This window comes from Myotis davidii, unplaced genomic scaffold (genome assembly GCF_000327345.1).
Source record: "Myotis davidii unplaced genomic scaffold, ASM32734v1 scaffold354, whole genome shotgun sequence".
NCBI classification, from domain to species: domain Eukaryota; kingdom Metazoa; phylum Chordata; class Mammalia; order Chiroptera; family Vespertilionidae; genus Myotis; species Myotis davidii.
Window position 1 is genome coordinate 324,323 of NW_006285785.1, and position 16,732 is coordinate 341,054.

Genomic DNA, 16,732 nt, shown 5'->3' on the forward strand with positions numbered 1-16,732 from the left:
CAAGCAATTCTCCATGACAACAGCTGAGTGTCTTACGATTTAACACAACTCTGACACTGTCTACCTGGAGGTCTCACAGGTTAAGGGCTCAGTCCCACAAGATGGCTCCCGCCCCACTTCAGATGCCAATCAGAAGTAGAAGGTCCCCCAGTTACTTACAACTTCCACCCAACGTGGCTACAAATTGGAGGTTCCCGTGGCCCCCTTCTTGATTCAGTTAATTTGCTAGAAGGGCTCACAGAAGACAGGGAAGCACTCACTTACTTTTAGCAGCTCAGAGGAGCAGCCAGATACAGAGATACATAGAGCAAGGTCTGGGAGGGTCCCCAGTGTAGGAGAGTGTCTACACCCTCCTACTATGTGGATGCCCCAAAATTGGAAGCTCCCCAAATCCCCTACTAGTGGGATTTTATGGAGTCTTCCTCATGTAGACATGAACAATTAGCACCTCCATTTCCAGCCCCTCTCTCCTCTCTGGAGGATGGGGGATGGGAATGGAAAGTCCAAGCTTCCAACCATGGCTTGGTCTTTCTGGTGATCAGTCCACATCCAGGAGCCACCTAGGAGCCTACCCAGAATCAATATAATTAGGAATTTACAAGGGTTTTAGGAGCCTGTGTCAGGGTCAAACAAATGTTAGCACAAGAGATGCTCCCAGTGCTCTGACGGGACAAGGAAGCTAAGAGAGACTGGAGCATGTGTCTGACACCCTGGTACTCACCAGGCTCTCCCTCTGTTTCCCACACTTCCCAGCCGCCTCCTAGGACAGATCATGTGACCTATTCGATTGAATGGGCTGTGGGAGGAAGAAACATATACTAGTAGCACTTCCTGTCTAAAGTGTCATAGAGCCAGTATGTGACTCTCCAAATGCATCTTCCTAGCTTGGCATTTGGTGGCTGCCCATGGGGCCCGGGACCTAGAACCTTGACAAGAGAGTGCTGGCTGGTGGCCTGGGGAGAAATTGCTGCTGTGAGGTGAAGTATGGCGAGGTGGTGCTGCTCATAGGAACAGGAAGCTACAGAGAACAGAGATGAAGAAGTGAATTCTTTCTCCCTCCTCCAGCCGTGGGGTGTCCCTCTAGCCCCATCCTGATTATTGGCAAAGTCTAACAAACTCTAACATGGGGCACTGGCAACACAGAAATGTGGTTCATGAAGCCTGAGCCCCAGCCCCAGCCCCAGCATCACAGTGCGGCTTTTTTTCAGTATTTATTTTTGTGTTATATTAAAAATATAACACAAATGTTGCCATTTTAGCATTATAAGTGTACAGCTCAGGGTGGCATCAAGTACATTCACATTGTTATGCCACCATCACACCATCCATCCAGAATGTTTTTCATCTTGCAAAACTGAAACTCAGTACCCATTAAACTCACCACTCCTGCTCTCCAAGCTTCTAGAAACCACTATTCTACTTTGTGTCTTTATGGATTTGACTACTGTAGGCACCTCATATAAACGGAATCATACAGTATTTATCCTTTTGTGACTGACCGGCTTATTTCACTCAGGATAATGCCTTTGGCGTTCATCCACGTTGTAGCATGTGCCAGAATTTCCTTCCTTTTGAAGGCTGAATGAAATTCCACTTTATGTATATATCACATTTTGCCTATCCATTTAGCTGTCAATAAAGAAGTATTTTTGTATTATCTATTAACTATTATATATATATATATTTTAAATATATTTTATTGATTTTTTACAGAGAGGAAGGGAGAGGGATAGAGAGTTAGAAACATCGATGAGAGAGAAACATCGATCAGTCGCCTCCTGCACATCTCCTACTAGGGATGTGCCCGCAACCCAAGTACATGCCCTTGACCGGAATCGAACCCGGGACCTTTCAGTCTGCAGGCCGACGCTCTATCCACTGAGCCAAACCGGTTTCGGCAACTATTATGTTTAAAAAGTCTCCGATTAGCCTGGCTGTAAACATTGTACATATAATGCAAATCCTCCACACTCTGTGTTTGTATGCAATGAGTTTACTTTTTCAAAACCATAAAAACAATATGCTAACAACATGCAAGTCGATTTTAAAAAATAGAAAGGCCTACCAATCATCAGACCATCGTAACAACAGGGTTTTTTGTTTTCACCTCTTCTATTTTTTTTAAAGCTATAACTCCTGCACCCCATCCCACTGAATGTTCTGCCACATCATAAACCTTGTTGCCTGCTATTACAGGGTTGTTATTGCCAACCCTGAATGAGTGAAATGCTGTTTTCTTCATCACCTCCCTCCTTTGCTTCTATGAACATCTGGATTGTATTCTTTAGGACTGTTTTGGTTGCAAATGAGGGAAACCCTACTCAAAGCTGCTTAAGCAAAAACAAATTGGTGTGTGTGGTGGTGGTGGAATTCACTGGCCTCAGTCACTGGAGAGAACGCAGGAGTAACTCATTGAACTGGGACCTGAAACCAGGGACTAAAACGAGCAAGCACTCTACCTCTCAGCCTATCTCTTGTTTGGTCCTCTCTCTACTTCTTTTTTAAGATTAGCCTCTTTCTTTCTGAGCACAGACAGGTCTTCCCCACCTGGCAGGTTACATGGCCTCTGGCAGCCCCAGCTTTGCAACTGCAATAGAACAAGCATCCAGCTAGCAATCCCAGAGAAGGGCTGTGATTGGCTGTGCTGACCCACTCAGCCAACCCACTTAGCCAATCCTGTTGTTAGAGTGGCCATGCATTATAATTGGGCAGGCCTGATCACATGTCCATCCCTACGGCCAGAATGGTGACAGCATCTGTTGCTCTCAGATAAAGGGGAATGAGAAGTCCTGTTGGAAGGCAGAAAACAACCATCAAGGTTTACGCAGGCTTCTGCTTGTCACCATGGCAAGACTAGATAAACTTCCTCGCACATTGAGCACTTTGTTCTAACAATTACTTTTTGAGGATTACTTGATGGTGCTTTCCAGAACCATGTAACCTATTTGTGTTTTTCAAAGCATGTTCACACCCAATACCTTATTTGTGCCTCATCAAAAAATGCTCATAACTGACAGAGAAAGAACCAGTGACACAGAGAAGTTGAGTGAGGGGTCCAGGGACATTTAGTAGATGAGGACAGAGGTGAACCTAGGGACTTCCTGACTCCCATCCTAGTGTCCCCCACCCCAACAGCATCACAAAACTTAGATTAGTGATGAGGGGTTCAAGCCCAGGGTCATCTCTGACCAGCTAAGGGAGGGAGCTTCGCCGGCCATCTACCCCTTGGAGGAGCTGGAGCTGGGCCAGCCGCCTGGATGACACGGGCTGGTGACCCCGGCCTTCGGAGCCTGCTCGGGCTCTGATGGGCGATGTCCCTCTGCTGGACGTGGCATCCTCCCAGTGGGCACTCTCGGAACGCAGCTCCTCCAGGACACTGCGAAGATGCCTCAGTGTGAGCAGGAGCTTCTGGTCTTGGATCTGCATCTCGGCCTGGGAGAGAGAGAACAGGTCTGCGAGGGGCGGGCAGTGCACTGGACACTCCCCCAGAAAGCCTGTTCTCATTACTGTCTTGCCAGAGACAAGCCCACAAGCTCGAAGAAGCTGTTTGCACCAAAGCCTCAGTTTCTTCATCTGCAAATTACCTACCTCCCAGGGCTCTTACTGTAACCAGCTCAAGATGGCCCTCTGCTGTTCAACGAGATACTGACTTGCTTTTCAGACAAAGCAGACCAAGACCACAATCATGCAGCCGGAGCATGGCACAGAGGAGAGAACTTTGGCCTCCAGCTGCACCCAGAACCAAGGTCTCACCACAACCACCACCCCCGCCCCACCTCCCAGCCTCCACCTCCCATGCCCCAGCCCGCACCTCACAGAACCACAGGACTGGGACATAACCGGAACTTGGACACTGGAATCCTTTCAGAAGTCAGGGTTCTGTTGTCCAGGAAGATCCAGTGTTGATGCCTTTTTACCACCGATGGCCAGGTTCTGAGGTCCTCTAAGACGTGCCCAAGCAGCACCAGCACTTCCTCAGAGCCCCTTAAGAACCCTTGGCCTGGTCCAGGGGGCAAGAAGGATCTGAGGCACCACTAGGTCTCCCATCTTCTCGGTGGGTGCCTTCTTGATCAATGAACCTTTCCTTATTCCAAACCCCGACATTTTGAGTTTTGGCCTTTCGAAGCATTGGGCACACAGACTTCGGTCCAGTAACATTATGAGGATGGAATGAATTAGTTCCCACTCTAAAATAAAGCATGCGGAACTACCAAGATCTGTGATGATCTTCATTATCATCATCAATATTAAACATGATTCTTCTTATTTACAACCCCACTTATATGCTATAACCCTCACTAACAAATCATTTTATAGGCATTAAGGAGAGAGTGACTTCATATTCAAGTGAAGTACACCCTGCAGGCAGTAGTAATAACACCAAGAGAACAGGGAGCTAGAAAGAGGAAACCCCCGAGAACATGCAGCCATCCCTTCCCAATTCCTGGGAAAATGTTGCCTATGTTTTCTCAATTTTAGGATTTTCCTCCCACACGTTTTTTAAAAAATATATTTTTATTGATTTCAGAGAGGAAGGAAGAGGGAGAGATAGAAACATCCATGATGAGAGAGAATCATGGATCGGCTGCCTTCTGCAAGTCCCTCTCTGGGGATCGAGCCCACAACCTGGGCATATGCCCTTGGCCTCCACTCCCCATTTTCCTCACTCTCACTGCTCTGGGCTTGCACCTCCAAAATGAATTGTTAGTGCCCCAATCCTTGTGCAAACCTCTGCCCCAGGCGGACACAGAGCACACCCAGGCTAAGACAGCGGCTGTACTCCACAGCCACCTGGGCCAGGATGGTAGCAGACGTGCTGAGCAGACACTGAGCGAATTACACCATCTTCTCACCAAATCCTTTCAGTAACCCCTGCAGTGTTGGTACAACTGTTACCCCCACCTTATGATAAGGAAACTGAGGCTCAAAGAGGTAAAGCCACTTGGTAGAAGCCACACAGCAGCAGAGCTGGGCACATACCCAGGACTCAGTGTAATTTCTGAAACCGGTCTGGCACGCAGTGCACCCAGAGCCTCCTATGTAGGCCATGACCTACTTATCCCTGTACCTGAGGTGGCGACTGTGGACTGTGTGGCTGGTCCCAGAGGGCTGCCTGCAGGGCCTACACCCCAGCCTGCAGCCTCTGTCCCAGCCAATGGGGCACCTGGGAAGGGGGACCAGCAAACCTTGGCATACATGGGGTGGAGGTGTCAGGTAAAAAGAAATGCAGAGCCTTACCAGTTCCTTCCTCAGCCACTCCAGGGTCTGCCCAAGACTCGGGGTTGGCTCTTCTGCTGTTTTCATCTCAGTGTCCTTGGGAGAGACCTTGACGCTGGCCTGGTGATGGGCCTGACAGGCCGTTGACTTACATAGTCTCCTGCCTGCTTCAGGCTGGAAGCAGCGTCTGGCCAAATCACCGAGGATGAAGTTAATGAGACCAGGAAGTGGCTCACATTGGAAAATGTAGGGTTTTTTTTTTTTTTTAAAGTGTTTCAGTGCTCTAAAGAGAAAAAGTAGGGAGGGCAGGAGGGAGACCGTTGGGACAACAGTGCCTCCGTGCCTGTGAGTTCCAGAATCCAAGATCTGATGCCAATAGGACTACAGAGACTGCAAAGCTTCACGTGATGAAAACAATTATTATGAGAATAGGGGTCCTCTTCTGAGGGCTCCAAGTGACATATATATCTATAGTCTCTCCCTCTAAAACATGTATTTCTATTATTTATATATGAAATCTCACTTGGGGCAAATACCCCATCTATTCCTGCCGTGTCCCCAGTCCCTCCCTCCCTTCCTCACTTATCCATCACGTCTAGATAAAGGGGAATGTTCACTCCCCAAGTCCCCCTGCTTCTGGGATGCCCAGGTGTCCGATTTCTGGTGAATGGGATCAAAACAGAAATTTGCTTTGAGACCGCTAGGAAAACTTTTGTCTAGCTGGCAAAAGGGAAAGTGTCAGCGATGCTCCCCTTTCTTCCCCATCTTTCTGCCTTAAATGTGGGTGCGATGCCTGGAGCTACAGTAACCAGCTTACACCCCTAAGTAAGACAAAGGGCAAGAAAACTGCATAGGCTTTGTGATCACGGAGTCACAGAATCACCAATAGCATCTGCCTGTTTTGTGAGACAGTGAACCCCAGTTTTAATTGGGCAAACACAGCCTTAACTGACACCCCATTTATTCTTCACAACTTGCTATGAAGCAGATATCCTTTTATTGTTGTTGTTAATCTTCACCCGAGGATTTTTTTCCATTGATTTTTACAGAGAGTGGAAGGGAGGGGAAGAGACAGAGAGAGAGAAACATCCATGTGAAAGAGACACATTGATTGGTTGCCTCCTGCACGCACCCCGACCAGGGCCAAGGATCAAGCCTGCACCCTAGGTTTGTGCCCTTGACCGGAATCGAATCCAGGACCCTTCAGTCCACAGGCTGACGTACTATCCACTGAGCTAAACTGGCAAGGGCTGAAGTGGATACCCTTTAATTCTCTCTTTCCACAATCACTTATTGAGTGCCTACTGTGAGCCAAGTTCAGCTGTAGGAACTGGGTACAGAGGCTGGATTGTCACAAGGACACTGTCACAAACCTCCAAAACTCCATGCTTTCAAACAACAATTGTCTATTTTCACCTTTGAGTTCGTGGGTTGGTGGGGGTGGTCTGCATCAGACTTTAGATCTGCAGATTTGAGCCTGCTTCATGGTTCTCTTGTCCTCCTCCTCGAATCCCTGGGCCACTGGGGCGTGTTCTTCCCTTCTCAATGGCAAAGGATAAGAGAGCAAATGGAACCTTGTGAGGCCTCTTAAAGCCTACACGCAGAACTGTCACTTTCAACACATTCCACTGGGCAAAGTGAGTCCCATGGCCAAGTCCAAGTTAAGGGGCAGGGATGCACACTCCACCCAGGAAGAGGTCACGTCAAGTGTGTGGAGTTGGGGAGGGGTGAGGAAGTGGGACCAACAGTCCTACACCAGGAAGGAAGTTAGTTCAGAAGTGGGGCCAGAGCCTGGAGGGGCCCAGAGGAAAGGCGGCAAGCAGAAACCAGCAGGCGGTGGGAGCCGGAGACAGGAAGTATAGCTGTGTGGCCGTGGGGACCCAGAAAGAACTAGAGAATTGAAGGATAATGTAGGACAATCAGCATTTATTGATCTACTCCAGACCAGGTATCATGGCATCCATAACTTCATTTCATCTTCAAAACCTTCTGGCTTCGATTCCCAAACCATGTGCTGAGGCACCCTGAGGTATGGAAGAAATCTCACAGATGCACCACAAAAAAGTATTTTAAAAATTTGAAGAAAACACAATAACCTCTGTTGGATACTGTATAAACTACAATTATTAAGTTGTTTAAAATGAATTGCTTAATAACTGCTAGGTATTTCTTTGGGCCTGGCACACTGTGAAAAAATTACTGACATGCTAAGGGTGCTGTGAACTGAGGAAATTTAGGAACCTCTGCCTACGAGGGAGACACCATTGTTATCTGCATTTTATAGTTGATGACAGATAGATCCTACCATTTGCCCCTTTTTCTAGATGAGGAAACTGACATTCAAAGAGGCCCTGGCCCTGGCCGGTGTCACTCAGTGGTTAGAGTGTCTGCCTGAGGACCGAAGGGTCGTCAGTTCAATTTCCAGTCAAGGGCACATACCTCGGTTGCAGGTTCAATCCTCCTCCTCCCCCCATCTCCCCCCCAGTCAGAGCACGGGCAGGAGGGAATCAATTGATGTGTCTCTCTTGTGTTGATGTTTCTCTCACTCTCTCTTCTCCTCCCCCTTGCTTCCACTCTCTCTAAAAATCAATGGAAAAAAATATCTTCACTCCTCTGATGAGGACTGAAAAAACAAAACCAAACCAAGAGGCGCAGATTTCTCAGGATCACCCCCGCAGGGCTGGAATTAGAACCTGTTCCCCCTGACCTGTGTGGAAGGCCTTGCCTGTTGTTTTGAAGTGATGGAGCGCCAGGCAGGGGCTCGAGCCAGCCATCTGCTGAGCTCCTGGGCAGGCCCAGTGGGTTCTCTGCCCAACACAGTGGAGGGTCGATGGGAGTGCGTGGCAGTTGGAGTCTGGCGCTCGGTCCTTGGCCTCCAGTGCTGACACCTGATCACCTGGAAAGCCATTTCTCGTGGTTAACTTGTTCTGATGCATTTTCATTTATTTTTAATCTTGGGATTCTGGCTCATTTTACTTCATAAGCTCAGAAAGGCTTGGCATGTGGGGTAAGGGAAGGGGGAGCCAGGAGGCCTGGAAGAGGAAGGAACTTAAACACTGAGCAAGGAAAAATGTCTCCACCAAATACAAAAGCCAGAATCGCTAACTATTCATCATCCATGGGCAGCTAATACTATGGCTTCCATGTGTCAGACCCTGCACTGATGCTGGGGGTACAGGGATGCTGGGGTATAGCGGTGAGCAAGAAAGAGCCCCACAGCTGACCTCATGGGGCTTATGGTCCAGCTGGTAAGAGGACCCATTAGCAGTCAAGTGGTTCAAAAATAGTACTTTGTAACACAAACCTGGCACATATACTAGTACTAGAGGCCCAGTGCACGAAATTCGTGCACTGAGGGGGGGCGGATTCCTTAGCCCGGCCTGCGCCCTCTCAGAGTCTGGGACCCTTCAGGGGATGTCTGCCTGCCGGCTTAGGCCCAATCCCCGGGGATCGGGCCTAAGCCAGCAGTCAGACATCCCTCTCACAGTCTGGGGCTTTCGCAATCTGGGACCCCTCGCTCCTTACCACCTGCCTGCAGCGGAGGTGAGAGAGGCTCCCGCCACCACCACTGCACTTGCCAGCTGTGAGCCTGGCTTCTGGCTGAGCGGCGCTCCCTCTGTGGGAGCACATTGACCACCAGCGGGCAGCTCCTGCATTGAGCATCTGCCTCTTGCCACGTCATAGTGACTGGTTGTTCTGCTGTTTGGCCGATTTGCATATTAGGGTTTTATTATATAGGATATGTAGAATGAATACATGAGTGAAGGAATGAAGGGATTTGCAAATGAAGAAACTGTGGCTCAGATGGAGATACGAGTTGCCCAAGCAATTCAGCAGCTGTGGCAAACATCAGTTGTCCTTTGATATCCCTTCTCCTAGTCACTCATAGCAAAGACACAGTCCCAGTTTCCTTGTATGTAAGTGTGGCCATGTGGTTAAATCCTGGCCAATGGGATACAAATGGAAGTGATCTGTGCAGTTTCTGGGTTGTGCCCTTCAGGGGAAAGAGGAGGGGCCCTGCCTCTTCCCTCATCCTCCTGCTGACTGAAATGTGGCCACAAGGGCTGGAGGTGGCGTAGCCTTCTTGGGCCACAAAGTGGAGGATGGCAGAGCAACAAGACAGCAGGAACCCAGGTCTCCTGTGACTGATGAAGCCACCACGCCAGTCCTAACTGCCAAGTATACGTTTACATGAGACAGAATTAAGTTCTGCTTTATTAAAAACACTATTTAATACAGGTGTCAAACCAATGTCCTTAGAAATATAGCAGCAGAAGTCAGGTCCCTTGATTTCCGCCCCCCTCTGGCCCTTTCTATAATCCTTCCGCCTCTTTTATTTTCTTCCAAGTGTTTTCTTGTTCAGGACCCGGCCTGCTCCTCACAACAGCTCCGTGAAGTTCATAGCAGAGAGCGCACCCCGTGACGCTCACAGGGCTCACAGAGATGCGAGAGGTGTAGTGACCTGCCCTGAGGCTCATGGGCAGAGTTCCCATCTCTTGGACGGGGCAAGTGGACTCAGAGGTGTCATTCAGCTCTGCCCCCATTTCTGACTCCCAGTCTAGGGCCCTACCTGCCCTTGGGGCTGTCCCCTCTCCTATTCTAGGCACCTTAGCCCTCTCCCCCACTTAGTAAAATACACATGAGGCAGATGTGTAGCAGGAAGAAGCTTCCACATGTTAGGGCCCTCAAACCCTCTCACCCTCCCTTCCTCCCACGTGAGCACCTGCCATCGTGCCAACTAGGGGGAGCATGGGCATGATGCACCCACAGAACACGGTGGTTAAGATGGTTGAGTTAATATTCGAAAAGCACGTAGAACAGTGCCTGGCATACGGGGAGGCCCATATAAATGATTGTAAACTAAAATACACACACAAGTAATTCATTACTATTACTTCACCTCTGAGCCTGTTAAGTGTTATTCCCTCTTCCAGGAATACTTTTCCTTCCTCCCCCTTCCCTCACCTGGTGAAATCTCAATCTTACCGGGGCTATTCTTTCATGTCACTCCCCTTGACACATTGCAGGCTGTTTTCAGAGTATTCTCACCTAGAACACAGGGGGTCAGATTTGATCTGTATTTTTCAAACTTCTGCTACTCACGTACCTCCTCCTCAATTTTTGCCTACCATCTCTGCTTTGATTGACGTATATTTGTCTTTAAATTATTCTTTAAAGGGACAATTTTTTTCTGAGTGACAGAAATGAAGTGGTCTCTATTTTCTCTCTTGTCTCCTTGCACCTGAGGAAGAATGAGCAACCACAGGGAGAATATTTTCAAAATGCAAACCTCTCTCCTGCTCATTGCCACCCACCACAAGGTCCACAAAGGGTCTTCTTTGGCTCAAATACACCTCAGGCTCAGGAGTTGATTGTGGGCCAAGGTGTTAGCCCACAGCTGGTAAGAGGACCCATTAGCAGTCAAGTGGGTCCTAAGTCCCACTTGGCATTGGCCTATGCTGCAGGATAGAGTACAGAAACCTCAGCTTGCTAGCATGACACCCCACGAATGCTAGCATCAGGCGCTCCTCTCTCAGCAGCAGTCCTCGCGGCCACCCAGCAGGCAGTACAGTGCAGGTGCAAGGCTGTGAGATCCCCATCCGATGGGTACAGGAGCCATCCTGGCTTAAAAGCTTCATGTCCCATGGAGCCAATGTCTTTGCACCTGCCCAGTTATATGTGTCACCAGGTTCATGAAGCCCAAAGTATGATTTCCTGCCATGCATTTATAATTCCTCCTAGCCCAGATGTAATTTACCAATCAGTGTCTTTAAAAAACCTCTTTATTTATTTATTTAATTTTTAGAGAGAGTGGAATGGAGGGGAGAGACAGAAACACCCATGAGAGAGACACATTGATTGGTTGACTCTCACATGCCCCCCAACCAGGGCCGGGGATCTTTTAGGCCTGCAACCAAGGTATATGTCCTTGACTGTAATCGAACCCAGGACCCTTCAGTCTGTGGGCTGATGCTCTATCCACTAAGCCAAACTGGTTAGGGCAAAAAAACTTCATTTTTTAGAACAATTTTAGAGTACAGAAAAATTGGGAAGGTAGTAGAGAGAGTTCCCATATCCTCACATTCATCTCCTCTATTATTAACACCTTATATCAGTATGATACATGTGTTAATCTATAATAATAAAAGGATAATATGCTAATTAGACTGGACATCCTTCCGGACGTCCTTCCAGACAAATCCGGGGCCAGAGTGAAGCCTGTGTCCTGGGTGCCGGAGGGAAGCCGGTGCTGGCAGCTGGGGGAAGGAAGACCTATTCTTGCATGAATTTTCGTGTATCAGGCCTCTAGTTAACTAATATTGATGCATTATTAGCTAAAGCCCTTTATTCTTATTTCTTTAGTGTTTACCTAATGTCTTTTTTTCTGTTCCAGGACTAAATTGAGGATAACATGCCACATCTAGTCATCATGTCGCTTTAGGCTCCACTTGGCGGACGGTTTCTCAGGCTTCCCTTATTTTTGATGACCGTGATCGTTTTGAGGAGTACTGCTCAGGTATTTTGAAAAATGTCCCTCCATTGGGATTTATTTTATGCTCATCTCATGGCTAGACTAGGGCTATGGGACTGGGTAGGAAAACCACAGGGGTAAAGTGCCACTCTCATCACATTATATCAAGGGCATGTACTGTCAATACGATTTGACCGTTGTTGACCTTGATCGCCTGCCGGAGGTAAGCAGGCATGGCAGGTTTCTCCTCTGCACAGTTGCTTTGCCCCCCCACCCCAACTCCCTTTCATGGGAGATTTATCTTTTCTCCCATTTTTTCATTTATCATACTTTAGGGTATAATCCAATATTCCTTTATTTATTCTGTTGATCAAATTTTTCCAGGTTTGGCCATTGGGAGCTCTTCCAGTTGGTCCCTATGTCCTTTAACATACCCTAATGTGTGTGTGTGTGTGTGTGTGTGTGTGTGTGAAAGAGGGAGCACTCAGGTGTGTGTGTGTGTGTGTGTGTGTGTGTGTGTGTGTGTGAGAGAGAGAGAGAGAGAGAGAGAGAGAGATTTGTTTATTTAAGCACTTCCTTAGTTTCTGGCACTATATAATGCTCCAAGCTCATCTTGTATATTTCCTGCTGCAGGCCTACAACCAGCCATTTCTCCCTGATTCCTTTTTATTGGGAATGGTATTAGAAACGAGGATCTGGGCACAAGGTGTGCTTATTGTTATGCAGGATCATTGCTTCTAGGACCTTTTGGCTGACAGAGAAAGGAAACCATGCCTGTATACTAACCCGGTGTATATACATATCTATAAATATTTCTATACGGAGTCATCTGCATCTATACGAGCCAAGCACGAGTTCATACTGATATCTCCAATCCATTACCACATGGATCATTCCAGCCTCCTCCTCAGGGGTCATTTTTATCACAGCAATGTTGCCTAGTAACATAGTGGACACACGTTTATGTGTTTCCAAGGAGACAGTGCTAGACAGTTAACGAGAGGTACAATTCTCAGGCAAAGGAGGAAAAGATGTTAAGCCCTTACTCTCACTGATCAGTGGCTGCTCACTGCTCTGAGGATAAAGAACTAACACCTTGGCCCACAAGGTTCTGCAGTGACCCGGCCTGCTGACAGTCCAGCCTTTTCTCCTCCCACTTGCTTTCTGAGCTTCCATGGCAACCACGCTCTTCTTCAAGCCTCACACTCACCATACTCCCTTCTCTCCTAGGGCCCTTGCCCAGGCCAGTCTCTCTGCTGGGTCTCTCTTCCTGGCCGCCTTTACCTGGCTGCCTCCTACTCATCTCTCCGATCTCTGCTCAGTCCTCGCTTCTGCTGGGGAGTCACCCCGTCTCCCAGGCTAGGTCAGCACTGTCTCGGGCTTGCGCAACCTATGCACCTTAGCGTTGTAGCACTTACTACAACAGCTGTATTATGTTTCCTTTTCCTTTTCTCCCACTAGAATCAAGCTTCTTGAGGGTGGGGGTGACGTCTACCTAGTTAACAGTATATAACAGGGCTCATCCTCTCTTTGTGGAAGTTCTCACTGTGTTCACCATTCTTCTCCCCAGTTCAGTGAGCATCTTCATGACCAATACTTTAAAGTCTTTATCAGGTAAATGTTTAACTCCATTTCATTAAGGTTTTTTCCTAAGGTTTTTGTCTTGTTCTTTCATTTGGAACCTATTCCTGTGTTTCTTCATTTTGCTTGACTCTCTGTGTTGGTTTCTATACAGTAGATGAAGCAACCACCTCTCCCAGTCTTGAAGGAGTGGCCTGTGTAAGACATGAACTTTTGTGATTCAGCCCTTCCTCAGCTCTGGGCTGTCTCTCAAATCTTTGTACTTGTACTTGTCCAAGCAGCCTGTTATATTCTTTTATTAAAAATATGTTTTTATTGATTTCAGAGAGGAAGGGAGAGAGAGAGAGAGAAACATCAATGATGAGAGAGAACCATTGATCGGCTGTCTCCCGCATGCCCCCAGCTGGGGACTGAGCCCGCAACCCAGGCATGTGCCCCCGACTGGAATTGAACCCGGGACTCTTCAGTCCGCAGGCCGACACTCTATCCACTGAGCCAAGCTGGCTAAGGCCCTATTATATTCTTAATAGCTCCCAGTAGTTGAGGATGTGACAAGACCTGTCAGTGTCCTAAAGGGGAGGATCTCAGCCCCTAGACATAGGCTGACTGGGAGCCAGATCCTCGGGCACCGGCTTTTAAAAGTATGCAAATATAAACAGTCCGTGGGACCGCTGCTGACCAGCAGAGCCAGGTGGTCTGGAGGTGTCACTTGGGTGGCAGTGGCAAAAATCAGGGCTCCAGACGAGTGTGTAAGTCTTTTCTGGGTGATACTGGTGAGCTGCAGCAAGGCAGAGGGGGAGCGCCGAGATGGCACCCACAGCCCACGCTCCTTGAGAGGAACTCTCTAGGCCACTAAACATGTGTCAGACCTGAAGCCTGTCCCTCAGACCAAAGCTCCAGGACAAGCAAAGAGGCCTCCTGCACAGAAAGGTTGGGGGGTCGGCCTCAGTCCACTGTGTGTGCAATGCCCCGGGGGCAGCAGCTCTCCAAGAACTTTCCAATTGCCATGGTCCCAGAATGCAAGCCCCACTGGCACCAGATCCAGGCAATCAAGGGGTGTCCCCTGGGCAGAAGCTGCAAAAACCAGTGCAGACTCATGTAAAGCTCCCTTCAGGAGACACTGGTGCTCCAGAGCATGTCAGAGGGTGAGCGCAAAGGCCCCCTCAGGGGTCTCCAGAAAGGATTACAATCGGCCCCTCGATGCATATTTAATGAGAATCCTGCCCCTCAGGCCTCAGGCATGATGATTAGCTGACCAAGCTCTTGGATCTGTTGTCCCTTGCTGTGTGCTGGGGTGGCTGTTAAAACTCTCCAGTGGTTATAGTCCCTGTAGGACCCACGAGCATAAGCCCCACTGGCCACCAGAGCCAGAATAGGTAGAGGTGTCCGTCGGCAGTAGCCATAAACACTGGAGTGCCAGCAAAGGGCATAAGCTCCTTTCTGGGTGACACCAATTATTATAGTCCCTGGCTTCTCTGGCTTCCAGAGCCAAGCAACAGGAGGTGTCCCCTAGGCAGCGGCCACAAAAATTGGGACATCAGATGTGTGCAAAACCTCCATTCTGGGAGAAGCTGGTGCTCTGAGCATGGCACAGGGCAAGTGTGAAGGTGGCACCTGCCAGTCTCCATCCCTGGACAGTCCCAGCAGACTCCCAGGCACGTGTGTTATATGAGATGCCTGGCTCCCAGGCTGACGCTTTAACACAAGCAGGTGAACCTCCTTCACTTTAAGTCTGGGCATGGCCGGCTGCCTCGGAGCTGGGCCCTGGGCTGAGCAAGTCTGAGCAAGTGAGACCTTTAAGAGCAGTTTCTCAAATTGCTTCCGTCTTGTGGGTCTCAGGATGGGAGGCACATTGGTTTTCAAAGTTAGACATTTGGGGGGCTCCTCTCTCTCAAATGTATGTCTTTTTTTTTTTTTAATTCTATTGATTTTAGACAGGAAGGGAGAGGGAGATAAGCATTTTGGGGGCTCCTCTCTCAAATGTATGTCTTTTTAAAAAAAATATATTCTGTTGATTTTAGACAGGAAGGGAGAGGGAGATAGAAACATCAATGAGGAGAGAGAATCATTGACCGGCTGCCTTCTGCACGCCCCGCACTGGGGACCGAGCCCGCAACCCAGGCATGTGCCCTTGGCTGGAATTGAACCTGGGACCCTTCAGTCCGCAGGCTGACCCTCTATCCACTGAGTCAAACCAACGAGGGCTCAAATGTATGTCTTAAAAGTTGGAATGCCCAACGTGGGGGTTCAAACCCTTTGATCCTAAGGGAGAAGCTCTGGGTTTTGAGTCCCACTCATTGTGAGTCACTGCACCTGAGGTGGGGGTTATGGTGAATTGTCTCCAAGTCTCTCCTAGATGAAGTAGAAGACAGAATCAGTGAACTCGAAGACAAGGCAGTGGTTACCCATTAAAACAGCGAAAAGAAAAGAGAATAATAATAAAAAAAGTGAAGATAGCTCAAGGGACTTATAGGACAACCAGAGGCCTGGTGCACAAAATTAGTGTACAGGTAGGGTCTCTATGCCTCGCCGGCGATCAAGGCCAATCGAGGCCTTCTGGCTGCTGGCCGGAGCCTTCCTTCCCTGGCTGCTGGCTGGGGCCTTCCTTCATTCTGTGCCACCCCGTGGTGGTCAGCACACATGATAGCGAGTGATCAAACTCCCAGTTTCCCGGTCAAACTCCCAAGGGACACTTTGCATTATATATAAAGGAGAAGAAAAGAGAAAGGGGCAGAAGTATTATTTGAAGAAACAATGACTGAAAGCTTCCCTAACTTGGGGAAGGAAACATCCAGTCCCAGGAATACCAGAGAGTTCCAGGTAAGAGGAACCCAAAGAGACGTACACTAAAACACGTTATAATTAAAATGTCAAAATTTAAAGCTAAGGAGAGAATATTAAAAGCAGCAAGAGAAAATTACTATGTACAAGGGAGCCTTTATCAGACTATAAGTAGATCTTTCAGCAGAAACTTCACAGGCCAGAAGAGATGGTATGAAATATTCAAAGTGCTAAAAGAATAAAACTTGCAACTAAGAAGTGAAGGAGAGATAAAGAATTTCCCAGAATGGCAAAAGCTAAAGTTGTTTATCACCACTAAATCCGCCTTACAAGATATGTTAAAGTAACATATATATACTGTTGTTAAAGGAACTTCTTTAAGATAAAAAAAGGCACTTGTTAGTGCAAGAACGTATATGAAAGGATAAATCTCACTGGAAAGTAGTGAATGAATCACTTATAAAACTAGTATAAAGGTTAAAAGACAAAAGTAGTAAAATCAACGAGGATCACAATACTTATTTAAGGGATACACAAGATAAAAAGATGTAAAATGTGAGATCAAAAACATAAAACATGGGCTGGGTGAACTAAAAATGTAGAACTTTAGAACTTGTTCAAACTTAAGTTCTTACCAACGTAAAACAGACTGTTCCAGCCTTAGCCGGTTTGGCGCCGTGG

General features: G+C 48.0%; 1 protein-coding gene across 1 annotated transcript in view; it reads right to left on the reverse strand.

Moving 5' to 3' along the window:
* Positions 1-3,047: 3,047 nt before the first annotated feature.
* The window catches only part of LOC102761842 (chromosome unknown open reading frame, human C20orf202), an 18,592-nt gene continuing 4,907 nt past the window's right edge, over positions 3,048-16,732 (reverse strand). The window contains exons 3-4 of the mRNA XM_015559429.1: positions 5,239-5,583; positions 3,048-3,432 (exon numbers count right to left, since the gene is read on the reverse strand). Coding sequence (XP_015414915.1) covers positions 3,193-3,432; positions 5,239-5,583 — 585 coding nt within the window. The 3' untranslated portion in view covers positions 3,048-3,192. The remainder of the gene's footprint in view (positions 3,433-5,238; positions 5,584-16,732) is intronic.